General features: G+C 40.1%; 1 protein-coding gene across 1 annotated transcript in view; it reads left to right on the top strand.

Annotated features, from left to right (window-relative positions):
• The window catches only part of LOC111826311 (leukocyte surface antigen CD47-like), a 57,692-nt gene that overhangs the window by 5,506 nt on the left and 27,999 nt on the right, over positions 1–24,187 (top strand). Inside the window, exon 2 of the mRNA XM_023754960.1 lies at positions 9,503–9,592. Within this exon, the coding sequence (XP_023610728.1) occupies positions 9,503–9,592 (90 nt within the window). The remainder of the gene's footprint in view (positions 1–9,502; positions 9,593–24,187) is intronic.

Here is a 24,187-nt window from a genome sequence, read left to right as displayed (position 1 = left end):
ATACCTATGGATGAGGATAGTGGTGGTGGGGGTAAGGGTGGTGGGGGAGGGAACCGGGTGGAGGGGAGCTATGGGGGGAAAAAAGAGGAACAACTGTAATAATCTGAACAATAAAGTTTTATTTAAAAAAAGATCATGTTGGGAGAGAAGAAAATGGCAGAGGTATAGGAGCAGATAATGGTGAGCAGCTGAAACGGTTAACATACAGCCCTAATAAGCAGAAGATATTCAGCTGGGAGACAGTTTGCAGCCGGGAAAGGCAGAGGACTCCCGGAGAAAGGGGACAGTTGGAGACTGCAGCTGAAATCTCTCCTGGAGCGCCAGCTCAGCCGTGGAGAACGTGCCATCTTGAGTGGCGGTTATTGGAAGAGAAGCGTATGCATCCAAAGATCTGGCATCCACGGCATCCAGAGATCGGCTACTAACCCGGAAACAATGGACCCCAAGCAGCACAACTACATGAACTTAGAGGAACCCTGCTTCTCCCCACGGAAAGGTCAAATTTCCCCTAAAGGTGCAGTTTGCAATTCAGGTAGGAGAGAGGAACGTGCACGCACGTGCACGGGGGAAATCTGAGCCCCACAAAGTCCGTGGCCATTGGGGACAGCATGATCCACGAGTGTGGAAGGGCTCCCGCAGGGCTGCTGGCAGAAGGGAACGCTAAAAATAAGCCCATACTTGGACTGGGTGCAAAAAAGCAGCCTTGGATTTTGCCAGTGTGCCTGCTGCTTAGCACTGGGGAAGAGAGGGTGCACAGAAGGGACTGCGCACAGAGCTGAAAGGTGGGGGGTTGTGAATTCACGCAACTTCTCAGGCTCTTGTTCTCTCTCTTCCCCTTAAATCTTTGTGTTTGATTATTAAACCCAGTACATGGGATTGCCCAGTTGGGGTCACTTGCAGAGACTGCAGGGGAAAGTTGTTTTTGTGGAACCTGGGAGACAGAGTGGGAGTAACGATTAAAGAACAAGTTCTAGGACAGTCGACTCTCCCAAACCAGTTTTAAGTGCGATAGGGAAAATAAACCCTCACTTCTGGATAGAGAGGACTTATAGCCTAGGAAGTCAATCCAGAAACACTGCCACCCAGGGGCTGATCCACGAACTGACTCTACTGTAAACACAAATAAAGGCAGTCTGGGAAACAAATATGGCCTGCCTTAAAATCAGGACTGTGGTTTACAACATAGAGAAACAGTTTATCTCAGGGAAATTCAACACTCTCCTGAATACCTGGCAGGACTAAGGCATCCCAGAAAGAAGAGTAGAGGACCAGAAGCACCTTCACTACTGTACATTTTTATTTTTATTTTTAATTCTTTTTTCACCTTTTAATTAAGAAACTATTTTTTTCTTTTTTCATCACCTGATTTTACCTTTTTAATTACTACATTTTTATTTTTAACCATTATTATTACTACTACTACTACCATTTTACCATTTTTTAAAGTGTCATTTTATTTTCTCTTTATTTTATTTTGGGATTAGTGTTCTACATTCTATTTTCACCGTTCCTGTTCTCTACCTCAACTTTACCTTTATGCCAAAACACTTTTCCTCACTTTTCCCCTTTTGTTGTCCTGTTTCTCTTACCCTATTCCTGCTTTAGATTTTCCCTATTCCTTCTTTTTACCCCCTGTCTAAACTTCACCCTACTTACATATCTAATTTCCAATCCCCTGCTCTAAATCCATATACACCTCTCTCTTATCTTTCTCTATCCAATTTTTTTTCTTCTCTCTGTCGTTTTGTTATGTTTGCTTGATTGTTGAGTATATTGGTTTTTTTATGCTTGTTTGTGAGATTGTTTTGCTTTTTCTTTTTATTTTCCTGTTGGTTTTTTTCCCCTCTGGTTATTTTTGTGCTTCTGTTTTCCCTCGCCTCGCTTGATATTAGTGTTTGTTTTTAGTTTGCATTCATCTCCAGGGATCTGTTGCTGGAATTGGTTGGGATTAGTGGTGGTTCTATTGGAGTTTTCTCCCCATATAAATATTCTAATCCCCTCTTCTATTTCATTCTCTCCCTTTTCTCTCTTACTTTTTTCCTCCCTTTTTCCAATTTCATTTTTGCACTCCTTTTTTTACCCTTTTATCTTTTATCTTTTTCTCTTCTTTCTTCCTTATCCCCTAATTCTCTTTGCTCGGGTGGTTACCTTTATTTGAGGTTATTAATATCATGAATAGATTTGTGTTCAGTGCCTTGTACATTGTGCCTTGTTATGTTATATTTTGTGCCTTTAAATCAACACAGCAGAGAGATAACTACATAACCAAACATCTGGAGAAGAGAGATCATGGTAATACAAAGAACCAGCCCACATATGAAAGAAAAACAGGCATCACCAGAAAAGGAAGTAAACAAAATGGAGACAATGGAGGCAAGCAACCTGTCAGAGAAAGAATTCAGAGAAATGGCCATAAGGTGGATGAAAAGAATGGAAGACAAATTCAACAATATGTGTAAGAACTAAGAGGAAATGAAGAAAAACCAAGAAGAAATGAAAAATGACATCACTGCTATAAAGAACTCAATAGAAAGCATCAACAGTAGACTAGAAGAAGCAGAGGACCGCATCAGTGAGCTAGAAGACAAGGTAGAAAAAAATACCTAAGCAGAGCAGCTTCTAAAAAAAAAAAAAATTAAAAAGCAGGAAGAGAGCCTAAGAGAACTCTGCGACAACACTAAACGAAACAACATCCGCATAATAGGGGTACCAGAGGGAGAGGAAACTGAGCAAGGAATAGAAAACCTGTTTGAAAAAATAATGACAGAAAACTTCCCTGATAAAGGGAAGAAAAAGCTCATACAAATCCAAGAAGCTCACAGAGTCCCAAACAAAATGAACCCCAAAAGACCGACGCCAAAGCACATTATAATTAAATTGGCAAACACCAACGACAAAGCAAGAATCTTAAAAGCAGCCAGAGAGAGACAGAAAGTTACCTACAAATGATCCGCCATCAGACTAGCGACAGATTTCTCAATAGAAACACATCAGGCAAGAAAGGAATGGAATAAAATATACAAAGTCACGCAAATGAAAGGTCTGAATCCAAGAATACTGTACCCAGCAAGGCTATCAATCAAAATTGAGGGTCAAATCAGGAGCTTCACAGACAAAAAAGGATTACGGGAGTTTATTACCACCAAACCAGCAATGCAAGAAATGCTAAAGGGTCTGCTGTAAAAAGAAAAAAATAGGAAACGAAGAAGGAACACAGGGGTAAAGAATAAAAATGGCGACAAACAAGTATCTATCAATAATAACTTTAAATATAAATGGATTAAATGCCCCAATCAAAAGACATAGGGTAACTGAGTGGATAAGAAAACATGACCCATATATCTGCTGTCTACAGGAAACCCACCTCAGAAAAAAAGACGCACACAGACTGATGATGAAGGGATGGAAAAAGGTTTTTCAGGCAAATGGAAGCGGAAAAAAAGCCAGGGTAGCAATACTTATATCTGACAAATTAGATCTCAAAGTGAAGGACATAAAAAGAGATAAGGAAGGCCACTTCATAATACTAAAGGGAGCAATCCAACAGAAGAAATAACTCTGGTAAACATTTACACACCCAATATAGGAGCACCCAAATACATAAGAAATCTTCTGGAGGAGATCAAGGGAGAGATTGACAGCAACACAATCATAGTAAGGGACTTTAACACCCCATTATCACCATTGGACAAATCCTCTAAACAAAAATTCAGCAAAGAGCCAAAACCGGTTTCGCTCAGTGGATAGAGCGTCGGCCTGCAGACTGAAAGGTCCCAGGTTCGATTCCGGTCAAGGGCATGTACCTGGGTTGTGGGCACATCCCCAGTAGGAGATGTGCAGGAGGCAGCTGATCGATGTTTCTCTCTCATCGATGTTTCCAACTCTCTATCTATCTCCCTTCCTCTCTGTAAAAAAATCAATAAAATATATTTTAAAAAATTCAGCAAAGAAACATCAATCCTAAATGACACACTAGATCAGATGGAATTAATTGACAGCTTCAGAACATTTCACCCCAAAGCCACAGAATATACATTCTTCTCAAGTGCACATGGATCATTTTCAAAGATAGACCATATATTGGGTCACAGGCAAAGTCTCTTCAAATTCAAGAAGATTGAAATCATATCAAGCATCTTCTCAGACCACAATGGCATAAAACTGGAAATCAACTACAATAAAACAATCCAAAAAAATAAAACACATGGAGACTAAATAGCATGCTATTAAACAATGACTGGGTTACCAAAGAGATCAAAGAAGAAATAAAAAACAACATGGCAACAAATGACAATGAAAACACAACAATCCAAAACCTATGGGACACAGTGAAAGCAGTCTTGAGAGGGAAGTTCATAGCTCTACAAGCCTACTGCAAAAAACAAGAAACAATGAGAATAAATTTCCTAATACTACAACTCAAAGAGTTAGAAAGAGAGCAACAAGAAAAGTCCAGTGTAAGCAGAAGGAAGGAAATAATAAAGATCAGAGCCGAGATAAATGACAAAGAGACCAAAAAAAAAACAATACAAAAGATCAACAAAACCAAGAGCTGGTTCTTTGAAAGGATAAACAAGATTGATGAACCTCTAGCCAGGCTCACCAAGAAGCAAAGAGAGAGGACCCAAATAAACAAAATCAGAAATGAAAGAGGCGAAATAACAACAGACCCCACAGAAATACAAAGGATTGTTAGAAAATACTATGAACAACTCTACTCCAACAAACTAGACAACCTGGAGGAAATGGACATATTCCTAGAAAAATACAACCTTCCAAAACTTAATCAGGAAGAAACTAAAAATATCAATAGGCCAATAACTATGGAGGAAATTGAAGCAGTCATCAAAAAGCTTCCAGCAAACAAAAGCCTGGGACCAGACAGCTTCACAGGGGAGTTTTACCAAACATTCAAGGAAGAACTAAAACCTATCCTCCTCAGACTATGTCAAAAGATCCAAGAGGAAGGAACACTTCCCAGCTCATTCTATGAAGCCAGCATCACCCTAATACCAAAACCAGGTAAAGACAACTCAATGAAAGAGAATTACAGGCCAATATCCCTCCTGGACATAGATACCAAAATCCCCAACAAAATCCTAGCAAATCAGATCCAGCAGTACATCAGAAAGATCATACACCATGACCAAGTAGGATTTATTCCAGGGATGCAAGGATGGTACAATATCCTCAAATCAATAAACGTAATACATCACATAAACAAATTTAGAGAAAAAACCACATAATCATATCAATTGATGCAGAAAAAGCTTTTGACAAAATTCAACAGCCTTTCTTGATGAAAACTCTCAGCAAGGTAAGAATAGAGGGATCATACCTCAACATAATAAAAGCCATATATGACAAACCCACAGCCAACATCATAATCAATGGGCAAAAACTAAAACCATTCCCCCTAAAAACAGGAACAAGACAAGGATGCCCCCTCTCACCACTCCTGTTCAACATAGTACTGGAAGTACTAGCCGTTGTGATCAGGCAAGAAGAAGAAATAAAAGGCATCCAAATTGGAAAAGAAGAAGTAAAACTGTCCTTATTTGCAGATGACATGATACTGTACATAGAGAACCCTAAAGACTCCATCAAAAAATTATTAGTCTTAATAAATGAATTCGGCAATGTAGCAGGATACAAAATTAATGCCAAGAAATCCATGGCATTTTTTACACCAATAGTGAACTTACAGAAAGTGAGACTAAAAAAGCAATCCCATTTAGCATCGCACCAAAAAAATTAAGATACCTAGGAATAAACTTAACTAAGGAGATAAAAGACTTATATGAGAAAAACTACAAGTCACTGAAAAAAGAGATAGAGGAAGACATAAACAGATGGAAGAACATACCGTGTTCATGGATTGGTAGAATCAACATCATCAAAATGTCCATACTACCCAAAGCAATCTATAGATTCAATGCAATCCCCATTAAAATACCAACGGCATACTTCACAGATCTAGAACAAACGTTCCAAAAATTCATCTGGAATAAAAGAAGACCCCGAATAGCTGCAGCAATCCTGAGAAAGAAGAACAAAGTAGGTGGGATCTCAATACCAGATATCAAACTGTATTACAAAGCCACTGTTCTTAAAACAGCTTGCTACTGGCACAAGAACAGACATATAGATCAATGGAATAGAATAGAGACCCCAGAAATCGACCCAAACCACTATGCCCAATTAATATTCGACAAAGGAGGCAAGAGCATACAATGGAGTCAAGACAGTCTCTTCAATAAATGGTGTTGGGAAAATTGGACAGATACATGCAAAAAGATGAAACTAGACCACCAACTCACACCACACACAAAAATAAACTCAAAATGGATAAAAGACTTAAACGTAAGATGGGAAACCATAAAAATACTAGAGGAATCTACAGGCAGCGAAATCAGAAACATAGGCCGAAGGAATTTCTTCTCTGATAATGCTCTTAGGGCAATAGAAACTAAAGAGAAAATAAACAAATGGGACTACATCAAAATAAAAAGCTTTTGCACAGCAAAGGAAACCATCAACAAAACAACAAGAAGACCCACTACATGGGAGAACATATTTGCCAATGATACCATCGATAAGGGATTAATCTCCAACATTTACAGGGAACTCATGAAACTTAACAATAGGAAGATAAACAATCCAATCAAAAAATGGGCAAGGGACCTCGAAAGACATACAGAAGGCCGAAAGACAGATGAAAACATACTCAAAGTCAATAATTATATGAGAGATGCAAATCAAAATGACAATGCGGTATCATCTCACACCTGTCATAATGGCTATCATCAAAAAATCAACAAACAACAAGTGTTGGAGAGGATGTGGAGAAAAAGGAACCCTTCTGCCATGCTGGTGGGAATGCAGACTGGTGCAGCCACTGTGGAAGATAGTATGGAGTTTCCTCAAAAAACTAAAAATGGAACTCCCATTTGACCCAGTGATCCCGCTTCTAGGAATATATCCCAAGAAACAAGAAACACCAATCAGAAAGGATATATGCACCCCTATGTTCATAGCAGCACAATTCACCATAGATAAGATTTGGAAACAGCCTAAGTGCCCATCGGCAGATGAGTGGATTAGACAACTGTGGTACATCTACACAATGGAATACTATCTTGTGGTAAAAAAGAATGAACTCTTGCCTTTTGCAACAGCATGGATGGAACTGGAGAGCATTATCCTAAGTAAAATAAGCCAGTCAGAGAAAGATAAATACCACATGATCTCACTCATTTGTGGATTATAGAGAACAACATAGACTGATAAACAGGGACAGACCCAAAGACAGAGAAATAGTGATCAGACTATCACTCCCCAGAGGGAAAGTAGGGGAGGGAGGGGGTAAGGAGAAGAGATCAACCAAAGGACTTGTATGCATGCATATAAGCCAAACCAATGGACATGGACAACAGGGGGATGAGAACATGAGTGGGGGGGGGGTTAATGGGGGGATAAGGACACATTTGTAATACCTTAACTAATAAAGAATTTTAAAAAAATAAAATAAAAATAGATCATGTTTGAGTCTTACATACTTAAGATCCTTAATTCACTGTATCTTCATGTTTTCAATGGTAAGGAGGGGTTCATAATTCATCACATAATAATTATAAGGATTGAGTAGTTAATGTTTCAAAACCAAATAATAAAGTGGGTAGAAGAAAGGAAGTTGATTAAAAATAGTCATTAGATTCTAGAGCTTTTACTAGATCCTTCAGGCATATGGAAACCTAAGCATAATTCAGAAAGATTTTTAGTATAGGATTTTAGGCTAAATGGAAATGGGCTTTCTTTGGTATAGAAGATATTCAATAATTCAGTTGGAAATTAAAGTGGCATTGATTCAGGGTACCTGAAAATAACAATCTCTTGGTGGATCTGCAACCATGGGAGCATCACAAAAGCCTGTCTTCTATTCACTCACTAAACTGTCCTATGACTATTTCAACCATCCATAGTAAACCTATTGAGTCCCTGCCATGTACAGGTCAAAATGCTGGAATCTGGAAAGCTACTATCTCAAAGATAAGAATTGATAGTGTTGTTATATTCTGGGGATGACTGAAAATTTACGAGTTCAGCGTTATAAGCTTAATACAAGAAATGTGTGACTAGCATTATGGTGTGAAAGCCCACAAGGATCCTCACATGTGGATACAGTGGAGATTTTGAAAGGGATCATTTCAGAGCAACGCCAGTGCTTGCCTTGTGCACTATTCAGAAGTGTTCCTCACCTAGCAAGTCTTCCAGTCTAGGCAAACTCTGAAAGGCTTTCAGTGCATATACCTGGCTTTATTGTTACAGGAGAAATTTCATCAATAAAAACATGGCCTTAAGCATTGATCAGATGCAATTAAACGTAATTTTTAAAAGTTCTCAGCAAATTTTATTGGAAGTCTTAATATCACAATTTCCTTTCTACAGCTGCATTTTGAGTAACACATGTTCAACTTGATAGAAGCTTCCTTACTACCTAAAGCTCCTCATGTTACTTTTTGTCAGCAGTCATTTTAAGATTAATTATTTACGAATTCATCCTCTGTTCCAGAGTAAGTTTCAGAAAAGCTCAGGCTCACATCTGTCTTACTCTTAGGTCACAGTAAGACCAAGGGTAGGGTACCCAGTTGTACTACTTCCTCACTCCTGTCCCCTGAGTCAGTCTTTACAGGAAGATAACTCTTGCTTTAAGGTAAATTCTTGGCACATTACACATACAACAATCACTACAGGACCCCATAATAATAACTGTAGTTAATGTTCACTGAGCACTTTGAGGGGTCAAGCTTTGTTTTTAGCCCTTTTCATATCTTAATTTTGTTAACAGTTAACTACAGTCATTCAAGGTGCCATTACTTATTGTACCCATGTAGCAACCGAAAAACAGAAAGGCGTTAGGCTGTCCAAGATCACACAGATTGTAAGTTACAATTGTGTTTCAAACTCAGGCACTGTGGCTCTAGAGCCCTTTTCTCAGCTCCTGGGGTATACTACTTCTTTCCATGAATCACAGCTTAGGGAAAGTGTGGTGGAAAATACTTAAAGAACTATTTTTTTGTTTCATTAATATTTGTTATTTAATTAAATATATCTGTAATTATTTATGTATCTATATAAGACCGCAGTTTTAACTTATTATTTTAATTTTCCATCTCAATAATAAAAAACACTGTTGAGTTCTAACCGGTTTGGCTCAATGGATAGAGTGTCAGCCTGCGGACTGAAAGGTCCCAGGTTTGATTCCAGTCAAGGGCATGTACCTTGGTTGCGGGCACATCCCCAGTAGGGAGTGTGCAGGAGGCAGCTGATCAATGTTTCTCTCTCATTGATGTTTCTAACTCTCTATCCCTCTCCCTTCCTCTCTGTAAAAAAAATCAACAAAATATATTTTAAAAAAAACACACTGTTGATCATTAATTGGCTGGACATAAATTTATGATAATAAATATTAGTCATGATTTTTGTGTTTTTTTCTTCCCAGCTTTATGGTTTTCTGCAAATGACCATGCCCTTATTATTATTTTCTCAATGTTGGCTGTGCTTCTGTTCTGGGGAAGTGATATTACTGTGAGTAAGTACTTGTTTCTATTTTCATTTATGTTTTACTGATGAAATTGCCATTTTATGGAGGCAATATTGGTGAAATATTCTATTTAAGTTGTATAAAGAAATGTGATAATGTTATAAATCAGAATATACAGAAAAAATGGCAGTGTAGTAATTGGATGCTGCAGGGGCAAACTCCCAGGACTAAACTGGAACTACAAATAAAATACAGAATATATTCCTGCATAATCAGCAGAAGACTCACTGGAGAGAATCCAGATAAATGAGGATGGAAAGTGGAGACCGCATAGAGACTGGTAGGAGGGGTAGAGTAATGAAAGGACTGGCTGGGCTCCCACACACAGCAACTGAAGTTATGGAGAGATATCTCAACTGTGGGGTTTGCAACTGAGAACTCTTGGGTCTAATCCCCAAGCTCGGCACTCCAGGAGAGAGCACCAGAACTGAGAAGGGTATCCACATAACAGAAGGCTGTGAAAAGCAGCGGGGTTGCTGTCTGCTAGGGAGAAATGGCTGGAAATGCAGGTACCCTACTAAAGGGCCAATGCACAAAATTCTCTGTGGAGCAACTCACCTTGTGGTCCGGCAGAGGGAGGACAGAGTAGATTGGAGCTGTATAAGCAAAAGTGAGGATCAGGAGCTCTGGAGTTAGAACTCAGGAGGCAGACACCTCAGTTTCTGGAGCTGAGTCATTCCCTCATGCTGCAGAAGTCATCTTTATCATGCAGACATTTTCTATACAGACAGCTGTGGGGAAGATAGGTGACCCACCCTATTTGAAAACACCTTGCCCCATGGTGCAGAGTTTCTGAGGCCATTTAAGAGAATAATAATTATCCTCCTGGCAGAAGCAATTGCCCCACCCTGTTGAAAAAAAACCTCACCAGACCCATGGATGATTGCCTGAGGGCTATTCAAGAGGCAATCCTATCAGTCTGTAGCCAGAGGCAGTCTCTGGAGCCCTTGAGTCTTTTCCTGATCTAATTAGTCAGAAACAGTGTTTGAGACACCTGCAATAGAGATTGAATGGTATAGAAGATCTACCTAATACATACTCACAAACCCAAATAGGAAGCCAATATGAGGAGACAAAGAAACGACCCTCAATGGAACAACAAGAGAATTCTCCAGAAGAAATAAATGAAATGGAGATAAAAAATTTATCAGATATAGAGTTCAGAATAATGAAGGTAAAGATGCTCAACAGTATGGTAACTATGAAAACAGAAATAAAGAATGACACAGCACAAATAAAGAACACATTGGAAGGAATAAACAGCAAATTAGGGGAAGCTGACAACCAAATCAGTGAATTAGAAGACAGGGTTGAAAAAAATCACTCAATCAGAGGACCAGAAAGAAAAAACAAAACAATTAAAAAACAGGAGGACAGCTTAAGAGAGCTGTGGGACAATGTGAAACAAAACAATATTAAAATAGCGGTGTGCCAGAAGAGGCAAAAAGGGAGGAAGGGATAGAGAACTTGTTTGAAGAAATAATGGCCAAAAAATTCCCTAACCTGGTAAAGGGAAATGTTACACAAGTACAGCAAGTACAGAGAACCCCAAGCAAGAAGAATGCAAACAGGCCCATGCCCAGACAAATCATAATTGAAATGCCAAAAATTAAAGGCAAAGAGAGAATCTTAAAGTCAGCAAGAGAAAAGCAAACTGTTACCTACAAAGGTGTTCCCATAAGGCTGACATCTTATTTTACATAAAAAACTTCACATGCCAGAAGGGAATGGCATGAAGTACTCAAAGTAATGAAAAGCAAGGATCTGAAACCAAGATTAGTATATCCAGCAAGGCTATCATTCAAAATAGATGGTGAAATAGAGAGATTCCCATGAAAGAAGAAAAAAAAAAGCTAAAGGAGTATATCACCACCAACCCAGCATTACAAGAAATGCTCAATGGACTGTTGTAACAAGAAGAATAAATAGACAAAGAGCCTAGGCATACAGAATTAAAATGGCAATAAAAAAGTCACTACCAATAATAACCTTAAATGTAAGTCGATTAAATGCTCCAATCAAAAGACATAGGGTAGCTGAATGGATACAAAAACATGACCCAACTATGTGCCTATCTACAAGAGACCAACCTCAGAACAAAATACTCACACAGGATGAGAGTGAAGTTATGAAAATAATTTCCATGTAAATGGAAAAGAAAAAAAAAAGCTTGGGTAGCAATACTCATGTCTGACAAAATAGACATCAAAATGAAGGCCATCACAAGAGACAACAAAGGTCACTATATAATACTAAAGGGATTGATCCAACAAGAGAATATAATCCTCATAAACATATATGCACCTAATATAGGAATACCTAAATATATAAAAAATACTTCTAGAGGACTTTAAGAGATTGACAACAACATAGTCATAGTAAGGGAGATTAACACCCTGCTGACTTCACTGGATAGATCTCCCAGACAAAAATTAACAAGAAATAAGTGACTCTAAAGGACACATTGGATCAGATGGATTTGACATTTATAGAACACAAGAGGCCCAGAGGGGAGATGTCCCTCAGCCCAGCCTTCACACTCTTTAATCTGAGACCCCTCAGGGGATGTCTGACTGCCAGTTTAGGCCTGATTCTGCAGTTGGACATCCCTTTCACAATCCAGGACTGCTGGCTTCAACCTCTTGCCTGCCTGCCTGCCTGCCTGATTGCCCATTAACTGTTTCTGCCTGCCAGCCTTATCACTCCCTAACCACTCCCCTGCCAGCCTGATCAGTGCCTAACTGCTCCCCTGCTGGCCTGATCAACTCCAACTGCCCTCTCCTGCAGGCCTTGCCCCCCTCCCAACTGCCCTCCCCTGCCAGCCCTCTTATGGCAGCCATCTTGTGACCACATGGGAGCGGCCATCTTGGGTGAGGCCGTGATGGTCAATTTTCATATCACCTCTTTATTATATAGGATTTCACTGCAAAGCTGCAGAATATACATTCTCCTCAAGTACATATTTATCATTCACAAAGATAGACCACATGTTAGGACATGAAACAAGTCTCCACTAGTACAAATGAATGAAGATTGAAATCATATCAAGCATCTTCTCAGATCACAGTGGAATGAAATTAGAAATCAACTCTAGTAAAAACAACCCAAAAAATTCAAACACATGGAAGCTAAGTAGCATGTTATTAAACAATGAATAGGTTACCAATGAGATCAGGAAAGAAATAAAAAACATACTGAAAACAAGTAAAAATGAGCATACAACAACCCAAAATCTTTGCGACACAGTAAAAGCAGTACTGAGAGGGAAGTTCATAGCACTACAGGCCTACCTCAAAAAACAAGAAAAACTTTTAATAAGTTATACAACCCTACAATTTAAAGAATTAGAAAGAAAACAAGAAAAGCCCTAGTAAGTAGACATTAGGAAATAAAGATTAGAGCAGAAATAAATGACACAGAGACTAAAAAAAAAATACAAAAAAAATCAATGAAACCAAGAGCTGGTTCTTTGAAAGGATAAACAAGATTGAGGAACCATTAGCTAGACTCATCAAGAAACAAAGAGAGAGGATGCAAATAAATAAAATCAGAGATGAAAGTGGTGATGTAATCACTGACACCACAGAAATACAAAGAAGTGTAAGAAAATATTATGAACAATTATATAGCAACAAGTTGGACAATGTGGAGGAAAAGGATAAATTCCAAAAAAAAATACAATCTTCCAAAACTGAATCAGGAAGAATCAGAAAACCAGAATTGGCCAATAATAATTGATGAAATAAAAGCAGTAATAAAAAAAATCCCAGCAAACTAAAGTCCAGATCAGATGGCTTCACAGGGGGGTTTTACCAAACATTCAAAGAAGAATAAACACCTATACTCCTCAAATGATTAAAAAAAATCCAAAAGGAAGAAACACTTCCATGCTCTTTTTATGAGGCCAGCATTATCCTAATTCCAAAACCAGAGAAAGACACTACAACGAAAGAGAATTATAGGACAATATCCCTGATGAACATAGAGGCTAAAATCCTCAACAAAATATTTGCAAATTGCATCCAGAAATATATTAAAAAGATCATATACCATGATCAAGTGGGATTTATTCTGGGGTTGCAAGGCTGGTACAAAATTCGAAAATCAATAAAAGTGATACATCACATCAGCATATTAAAAGATAAAGATCACATGATCGTATCAATAAATGCAGAAAAAGTATTCAACAAAATTCAACACGCATTTTTTAAATTTTTATTTTATTATTATTACTAGAGGCCCAGTGCATGAAAACTCATGCACTTGGGCGGGGGGTGTCCCTCAGCCTGGCCTGTGCCCTTTCACAGTCCAGGACTCCTCAGCGGATGTCTACCTGCTGGCTTAGGCCCACTCCATGGGGAATTGGGCCTAAGCTGGTACTCAGACATCCCTCTGGCAGCCTTGGAGCCCTTGGGGGATGTCTGACTGCAACTTTGGTCTGCTCGATGCGGGAGCAGACCTAAGACGCAGTTGGACATCCTTATTGCTGCTGAGGAGGTGGGAGAGGCTCCTGCCACCACTGCTGTGCTCATAGTCATCAGCCAGGCTCTGGCTGAGCAGAGCTCCCTCTGTGGGAGTACACTGACCACCAGGGGGCAGCTCCTGCATTGAGCATCTGCCCCCTGGTGGTCATTATGCGTCATAGTGATCTGTCGTTTCTGGGTCGTTAGTCTGTTAGGGTCAATTTGCATATTACCCTTTTATTATACAGGATTTTTTAATCCTCACTTGAGGATATATATATTCATTGATTTTTAGAGAGTGGAAGAGAGAATGAAAGACAGAGCGAAACATCGATGTGAGAGAAACACATCAATTAGCTGCCTTCCACACATGCAACAACCAGGGCCAGGGCCAGGGCCAGGGCCAGGGAGCAGCCTGCAACTAAAGTACATGCATGCCCTTGACCAGAATTTAACCTGGTACCCTTTATTCCTTAGGCCGATACTCTGTATACTGAGCCAAACCAGCTAGGGCCCAACACCTATTTTTGATAAAAACTCTCAGCAAAGTAGAAATAGAGGGAACATATCTCAACATGTTAAAGGCCATACATGACAAACCTACTGCAAACATCATATTCAATGTGCAAAAACCAAAACCATTTCCCCTAAGAACAAGAACAAGACAGGGATGTCTGCTTTTACCACTCTTATTCATCATAGTACTGAAAGTCCTAGCCACAGTGATCAGATGAGAACACGAAATAAAAGGCATCCAAATTGGAAAGGAGGAAGTAAAACTCTTATTATTTGCAGATGACATGATATTGTACATAGAAAACCCTAATGACTCCATCAAAAAACTACTAGATTTAATAAATGAATTTGGCAGGATACAAAAACAACACCCCAAAATTGATGGCTTTTTTATACAACAACAAAGAATTCTCAGAAAGAGGAACTAAAAAAAATCCCATTTACCAGTACAACAAAAAAATTAAGATACTTAGAAATACAGTTAACCAATGAGGTAAAGCACTTGTACTTAGAAAATACAGGCCATTGAAAAAAGAGATAAAGAAGATATAAAAAAGTGGAAGAATATTCTGTGTTCATGGATTAGTAGAATTAACATCATTAAAACGTCCATACTACCCAAGGAAATCTACAGATTCAATGCAATCCCTATTGAAATACCAACAGTATATTTTACATATTTAGAGCAAACACTCTAAAAATTTATATAGAACCAAAAAATACCCCAAATAGCTGCAGCAATCTTGAGAAAGAAGAACAAAGTTGGAGGAATCAAAATACCAGTTATCAATTTATACTACAAAGCTACTGTAATCCAAAAAGTCTGGAATCGGCATAAGAACAGGCATATAGATCAATGGAACAGAACAGAGATCCCAAAATTTGACCCAAGCCATTACTGGTTCATAATGCGAATTTTATAATCAAAGAAAACACGATAATTTCAAGAGAAACATCAAAAGTGCTTTATTCAAAGTAATATCCATCGCTAGCTACACATTTTCCCCATCCTTCAGGTAATTTGTGGATACCGTCCCAATAGAACTTTTCTTGTTTTGAGGCAAACCATTCCTCAAATTTTTCACTTCTTCATACGTTTTGAAGTGCTGCTCAGAAAGTGCATGTGCCATCAATCGGAACCAGTGGTAATCTGAAGAAGAAAGGTCTAGTGAATACAGCGGGTAGGTTAATACTTCCCAGGGAAGATCTTTTAATGTGTCTTGAACTGGTCTTGGAGTCTATGGTATCATGAAGCAAAATTACTTTGCCATGTCTTCTGGCACGTTCTGATCATTTCACCCTTTGACCCAGTGATCCCACTTCTAGGAATGTACCTTAAGAAACCCAAAACACCAATCAGAAAGAATGTATGTGCCTCTATGTTCATAGCAGCACTATTCACAATAGCTAAGATCTGGAAACAGCCCAAGTGCCCATCAGTAGATGAGTGGATAAAAAAGCTGTGGTATGCCGAAACCGGTTTGGCTCAATGGATAGAGTGTCGGCCTGCAGACTGAAAGGTCCCAGGTTCGATTCCAGTCAAGGGCATGTACCTTGGTTGCGGGCACATCCCCAGGAGGAGATGTGCAGGAGGCAGCTGATCAATGTTTCTCTCTCATCAATGTTTCTAACTCTCTATCTCTCTCCCTTCCTCTCTGTAAAAAATTAATTATATATATATATATATATATATATATATATATATATATCTGCACTAATAAAAGAGAAACATGGTAATTAGCGTACGACTGCTACCCTTTTCATTGGCTAATCAGTGAGTATATGCAAATTAACTGTCAGCCAAGATTGCGGCCAGCAGCCATGCACTGAAGCGAGCAGGGAGGCTTGCTTGCTCCAGTTACTGCGGACTCCAACGTTCCCCGCCTAACTCGCCGGCCTCTCAGCTGCAACTCTAAGCAACTATGTACTGTGTTGCAAATAAGAAGCTAAACAAAACCCCAGAAACCAGCCGGACTGAAAGCTAGCCGGACCGAAACATTGTATTGATGTTTTCAGCAGCGAGGCCTCAGAGCTAAAGCTGGCCCAGAATAAAAAAAAAAAAAAAAAAAGAAAACAAGGAGCGGTTGGAAGCTTCAGTCACTCGCCAGCCGGAAAACAGCCCTCAGCCCCTCACCCAGACTGGCCAGGCACCCCAGTGGGGACCCCCACCCTAATCCAGGACACCCTTCAGGGCAAACCAGCCAGCCCCTACCCATGCACCAGGCCTCTATTCTATATAGTAAAAGGGTAATATGCCTCCTGGCACTGGGATCAGCGTGACAGGGGGCAGCGCCCAAACCCCCTGATCGCCCTGTGGCTCTGTGTGTGACAGGGGGCGGGGCCACAACCTCACTATCTGCCCTGCTCTGTGCCTGATAGGGGGGGAGCTCCCCAATCCCCTGATTGCCCCGCAGCTCTGTGTTTGACAGGGTGCAGTGCACCAACTCCCTGATCAGCCCTGCTCTGTGTGTGACAGGGTGCGGCGCCCCAACCCCCCCCCCCACGGGTCCTGCTCTGTGTGTGACAGGGTAGAGCCATAACCTCTCCATTGGCCCTGCCCGAGTGTGACAGGGGCGGCACCCCAACCCCCTGATCAGCCCTGCTCTGTGCATGACAGGTGGTGGCGCCGCAACCTCCCCATTGACCCTGTCTGGAGTGTGACAGGGGGCAGTGCCCCAACCCCCCAATCGGCCCTACTCTGAGCGTGACTGAGCGTGGCATCGCAACCTCCTGATCCACCCTGCTCTGTGCATGACGGGGCGGTGCCCCAACTCCCCAATCGGCCCTGCTCTGAGCCTGACCAGGGGCTGCACTTAGGAATTGGGCCTGCCCTCTGCCACCCGGAAGCAGGCCTAAGCCAGCAGGTCGTTATCTCCCGAGGGGTCCCAGACTGCGAGAGGGCACAGGCCGGGCTGGGGGACCTCCCCCTCCCCCCCTCCGAGTGCACAAATTTTTGTGCACCGGGCCTCTAGTATATATATAAAAAAGCTGTGGTACATTTATACCATGGAATACTATGCAACTGTAAAAAAGAAGAATCTCTTACCCTTTAAGACAGCATGGAGGGACCTGGAGCATACCATGCTAAGTGAAATAAGTCATCAGAGAAAGACAAGTATCATATGATCACACTCATATGTGGAATCTAATTAACAAAATAAACTGATGAATGGAGTGGATCCAGAGACATGGAAACATTGAACATAATGCAGAATCTTGGAGAGAAGGAGGAGAGGTGGGGTGGGTGGGAGGTAATCAACCAAGGATCTTGTATGAATATATGCATAACCCATGGACTCAGACAGTGGGATGGTGAGGGCCTGGGGTGGGGGGTGGTGGTGAGCTGGAGGGGGTTGATGGGGAAAAAGGGGACATATGTAATACTTCCACAATAAAGATTTTTTAAAAAGAATATACAGTTTTAATATTAAGATTCTCCTTGAAGTATTTTGTCCCTCATAATTTGCTGCAGATCCTAAGAAGTTATTTTTAAAGAATGAATAGTGGGGATCCTAATAATAATAACATACCTAAAACTCATGCCGATTTTAACAGAGCATTTACACACACATTATTGGTGAGGAGATGGTCACAGCTTACATTACAGTGTTAAGATAGGATTTTGCACTTCTGAGCATTAAGACTTCCCTCTCTTCATTTTCCCAGTTTGAACTTCTCTGTATACATGCGTGCATCTTTGGAAAAGCCCAGTTTGAACCATGTTGTCATCCTTACTGTGCAATTCTGCAGCCCCTAAGGAAGTAGCCCCAGGAGGGTGTGTTCTTTGATCATGTTTTGCTGGAATAGCCATGTGTCTAAACTTCTCAGGGCAGATCTTGGTGCGGCATCAGATATAGCATGAACAATGTAGAATTGTCACTGCTAAGTAGAAAGGTGGCATCCTGGTTGATGATTATACTCAACCAGGTACAGTTGACCCTCAAACAACATGGGGTTAGATTATGTGGGTCTACTTATATTTGGATTTTTTTAGGAAATACTGTAAATGTATTTTCTCTTCCTTATGATTTTCTTAATGACATTTTCTATTCTCTAGCTTTCTTTACTGTAAGAATATAGTATATAATACATATATCATACAAAATATGTGATAATCAACTGTTAATTTTATCCATAAAGATTCTGGTCAACAATAGGGTATTAGTAGTTAATTTTGGGGTAGTTTAAAGTCATATGTGGATTTTTTACTGCACAAGGTGGAGGTGTCAGATCTCCTAACCCCTGTGTTATTCAAGGGTCAACTGTATTTCCACATCAGTTTAGTAAAGGAAATTTACTAAATTAGTGAAGTTTTGAGGTGACATTCTAAAACTTTTAAACTCTTAACCTGTAAGAGTTATTCCCTGTCTCCCAATAGAGTACTGAAATAGTCAATCTTTGAAGGCCACTAAACATTTACAAAATGCAAGGAGTAAAAAATGCTGATTTTGTTTATTTATTTCATTCTGCAACCTTTAAAACCAGTGAAAACTAGTAAAATATTATAGCAGATTGGCCTGTTATAAATTTCATGATTTTTACTTTTACTCATAAGTTTAAGGCATGTATATCTAAAATCTATATATATATATTAAAGCCTAAGTGACCATTCAACCATTCGACTAGTAGCTGTGACGTGCACTGACCACCAGGGGTGAGACATTCAACGCACAGGTATGAAAGCATGGGACAGACTGATGAATCTCAGAGGGCAAAGGGAAGAGGGAGGGCAGGAAGAGATTGACCAAAGATCTTATATGCATACTAGAGGCCCGGTATATAGATTTGTGCACCAGTGTGGTCCCTCAGCCTGGCCTGCAGGGATCAGGCCAATCTGTGCACCAGGATTCCAACATCTCCTGAGGGGTTCTGGATTGTGAGAGGGCACAGTCCAGGCTGAGGGACCCAACCAGTGCACAAATCCATGCACTGGGCCACTAGTGATTATATAAAAATGGAGAGGGGGATGACTGGGTATATATTTAAGGGCTCTCCTCAATAGATGGCACTCTGCAAATAATTTGTGATTTCAAAAGCAAAAAAGGGAAAGCTTTTAGCTAACAGTGATAACTGGCAAGATATGTACAACTCTCACTTTCAAAATGGTGTCTAAATTTCCTGTGGAAATTTTTTTTTACAATTTTGAAAGGCCTTTTATGTCAAGGAAAAGGCTGATATAGTATCAAGACCTCATCAGTCTTCCCTGATTTAGGGAAAACCTTGAACCCTAGTGGCAAAGCCAGGCAATAAGACCTCTGTCATATATTTTTGGGTAGAGACTTGCCTTTTTAAGATTATAAAATCATTTCAGAGTGTGATTTGTTGCAGTTGGATTGACTGCAGTTTGCTGATCATGGCATGCTCATTAATAACATTATTTTCAGTGGATTTAACCAGGAGTGAGTCTGTTCCTGTTAACTATGTTTTGACAAAATAAGACTTACAATTTTTTTCTGACTTAAAAAAGTAATACGTATCACTTTAGAAAACCTTATACAATATAAGAATTTATAGAGGAAAAAAACAAAAATAATCTGGGATCCTACAACCTAGAAATAAACTATTGGTCTAGTGTAGTAAATTTTGTGCTTTTTTTCTGTCTTTTTTTCTATGTATTTTTGTTACTTTTCTTTAAAAATGAAAAATGATAAATGCACTCATATAGCTTATATACTTGTATATCCTCATTCTTCCCCTGCCCATGTTTTCAGAAATATTCTTATAGCTGCCTCTATGTTCTACTTTTCATGGATATACTGTAATTTACTAAACTCTCATCTTGATGGCTATTAAGGATGTTTCCACTCTTTTTTGATTTAGAAAAGTAAGGCTGCTAAAGATATGTAATACTATAAATGGCAGAGATATTTTAAGGCTTTTGATATATACTCCCGAGTGTTTTCTAGAAACATCGCATCAATTACTACTGCAAATGAAAATATCTTTCTCCACCCAGTCCTGACATCTTCATAATTCTGAAATCTTTGCTAATTTGATGGATGAAAAACATCCTGTTTTAATTTTCATTTCTGTGTTAGTGAGGCGAATATTCTTTTTTATATTTATTCTATTGGTCATGTTTTAGGGAATATACTTATGAACATAACTATTTTGGTGACAATATTTTATTTAGGCTCATCTTAGAACAAATAACTTTGGTGTGTGTGAAAGGCACATATTTATTTGATTCACTTAGCCTGGGCTCAGATTTGAAGGTGTTTATAAAAGTGCCCCCCAAACATTTGTGGAGTCCTTGTGCTGTGTGATGGGCACATTGTACTATCCACCTTGGCCTTGTATGGCTATTTCCTTCACCAGGTCAGGGAAGTTTTTCATTACTGTTCTTTCAAATAGGTTTTCCATTTCTTGTTCCCTCTCTTCTCCTTCCAGCACCCTCATGTTGGGAATATTGATAAGCTGAAGTTGTCCCAGAGGCTCCTTACACTGTCCTCACTTTTCTTTTCTTTTCTTTTCTTTTCTTTTCTTTTCTTTTCTTTTCTTTTCTTTTCTTTTCTTTTCTTTTCTTTTCTTTTCTTTTCTTTTCTTTTCTTTTCTTTTCTTTTCCTTTCTTTCTTTCTTTCTTTCTTTCTTTCTTTCTTTCTTTCTTTCTTCCAATTCATTTTTCTTCTTGCTGTTCTGATTGGATGTTTTTGCTTCCTTATCTTTCAAATCCCTGATTTGATTCTCTGCTTCATCTACTCAACTGTTAATTCCCTGTAATGTATTCTTCCTTTCAGTTATTGCATTCTTCATTTCTGACTGGTTCTTTGTGTTGTCTATCTCCATTATGTTTCCTATCTCTTTGTTGAAGTTCTCACTGAAATATTTGAGCATCCTCATAACCAGTGTTTTGAACTCTGCAGCTGGTAGATTGCTTGTCTGTTTTGTTTAGTGCTTTTCTGGAGTTTTGTTCTATTCTTTAGTTTGGGACATGTTTCCTTCTCTCCTCATTTTGGTAGCCTCCCTATATTTGTTTCTATGTATTAGGTAGAGCTGCTATGTCTACCAGTCTTGGTAAAGTAGCCCTCGGTAACAGGTGTCCTGTTGTGCCCAGTGGCGCAGCATCCCATGTCACCCAAGCTAGGCTCTCCAGGCGTGTCCCCTTGTGGGCTGTGTGCACCCTTCTGTTATAGTTGAGCCTTGATTGTTATTGGCATGTCATTGGGAGGGATTTAACCACAGGACAGTCAGCTGTGAGGACTGACAGCACCCACAGCACAGGATCTGCTGTGCAGGACCCAACTCCACAGAGCAAGACTCACTTCATCAGAACTCTGGTGCCTGATGAGTCTGCCCCTTGAGTGTGTCTCTGGTGGAAGTTGTTAAGTGGTGCTTCTGAAGCTGGCCACCTAGTACGCTAGGTCTAGTAGGTGCAGGCCCTTTTGCCTGTGCCTTGTCCAGGGCCCACCGGCATGAAGTACAAAGCAATGTGCAGACTGCTGTTACTTGTGCTGGGCTTGGAGTTGTCAAGGCTGCCAACCACTAGTGTTGCATCTGGGGCCACTTAGTAAGAGGCACAAGGCACACTGAGGCCAGATGCTGCTTGTTTTGGGTTTGTGAACATTTGAGAGATTTTAGGAAAATTTTAAGCATGAGCCCAGAGAAGCTGTTTCCATGGAAAAGCCACTGGAAAGGACTTGGGTGAGCCTGCAAGTTGGATAGGACTGAGTCTCAGGGAATCACCAGCATGGGGCTAACAGTGTGAGCTAGTTTGATGGAGACACAGATATGTGGCTCACCTGCTGGCTCTTTGTGGGCGAAGTCTCAGCAAAGGAACAAGGGCTGCTGCCAGCACTTAGGTCTGGGGAAAAGCTGACTCTTCAGCCCTGCCCCTAAAGCCAGACAATTCAGCTTCTCCAGGTATGTCCCTGACACATCTTTGAAGCTTCACTCTAGAGCTAGAGTTTAGAGCCAAGAAGTCATTGCATGGGTCCTTTCGTAGGAACTGCCTGGAACTCCAGGAGCCCTTTGTCTCCCTCAGCCACAATCCTCACAGTTTTCACAGCCAGAAGTTTTGGAGACTTTTTCCCCTGGTGCTAGAATCCTGGACTGGGGGACCTGGTGGGGCTAGGCCACCTCCCACCTCAGGAAGGACCTGCACAGTAGAGACATCCCTCCTGATTTTTATCGATTACGTGTGGGTGTGATACCGGCCCATTCCTCCTCTCTACCCTTCCTAACATCTCCATATGGCTCTTTCTTTTATGTCCTTAGTTGTAGGACTTCTGTTCAGCTAGATTTCAGGCTGTTCTCAATAATGGTTGTTCTGAAAGTTAGTTGTAGTTTTGATGTGGTTGTGGGAGGATGTGAGTGCTGTGTTTACCTATGTACCATCTTGACTGGAACTCAGGTAATCTACTTTTTAGAGTGTAGTGTCTTATGGCTCCTAAAGTATAAATAGTAATTCTGCCTCATGACTTTTACGTTATACTACTAGATTTCTAGTACTCCTTAACTTCTTTGATGACCATGTATGGTCTGTACTTGACCACAGGGGGTTTCTCTCAGTGGTTTTTCTAGTTCTGTATGTCAATCTTTTGGTGCTCCAAGATACCACCTGGACCTTCACAGGTCAAACATTCAGTAAAGACAGCAGCTTATGCTTTCACTTGGAGGAGAAAGAGTTTCCTTATACCAGGACAGTATCTTGAACTGATCTCAGGGGGCCTTTGATCCTCCTGAGGACAAAGCCTGAGAAAACTTCTGAACTCCTGAAGCCAAGCCATATATGGTAAGTACTAGACCACCTTTCAAGAACAAAGGCATCCTACAGGGAATGTCCCTACATACCTTTGCCTTTCGTTTTAACTGACCAATTTGTAAGTTGAGTCTTATACTTAGCAAGCAGCTCACAGATGCCTGGAATCAAACACTGAGCTTTAACCAAAGTAACAAATCTCTGACAGTGCTGCATTTCAGGTACTTTGTTTTATTCTGACTCAGTTTCCCATTCCACTGGCAGTTAAGTTCCTGGTTGGTTTTCATGGCTCTTCTTCCTCATTCTTTGATTTTATAACAGGTACTTTCCATCACTGAGATGTTTGATAAATGATTTCAAGCACTGCTTATCAAGACCTCTTGTTCCTGCAAGATTAAGTCTCAACTCCACCTCAAGAATTGGCTAACATTTCAAAACTCTTTGAGATAGTTATATCTAGGCTTGCCTTTCCCTTCACTGAACTTTTGTTGTTTACAAGGTATCTTTGCATTGCACAAACCTGGGAGACCATAAGAATGACCATGTAAGCCAAAGCTATAAATCAATCTAATAATAAATATGAAAAATTACTATTGTGCCATGACCTCTAAGTTCTTTTGTCAAAACATTAAAAACCCTCTTATTGTACACCTGAAATCAATATAATAGCGTATGTCAACTGTAACTGAAAAAATAATTTTTTTAATTAAATCTTTATTGTTCAGATTACATTTGTTCCTCTTTTTTTTTTCCCCATAACTCCCCTCCTCCCCAGTTCCCGCCCCACCCTCCGCCCTCACTCCCCACCCACTGTCCTCATCCATAGGTGCATGATTATTGTCCCATCTCTTCCCGCACCCCCCACACCCCTTTCCCCCCCCAGGAATAGTCAGTCCATTCCCTTTC

The sequence above is a fragment of the Myotis lucifugus genome, unplaced genomic scaffold, assembly GCF_000147115.1.
Source record: "Myotis lucifugus unplaced genomic scaffold, Myoluc2.0 scaffold_67, whole genome shotgun sequence".
Classification (NCBI taxonomy): Eukaryota; Metazoa; Chordata; class Mammalia; order Chiroptera; family Vespertilionidae; genus Myotis; species Myotis lucifugus.
Note: the sequence above shows the minus strand (reverse complement) of the source record. Positions and strands in the feature narration are given on the sequence as shown.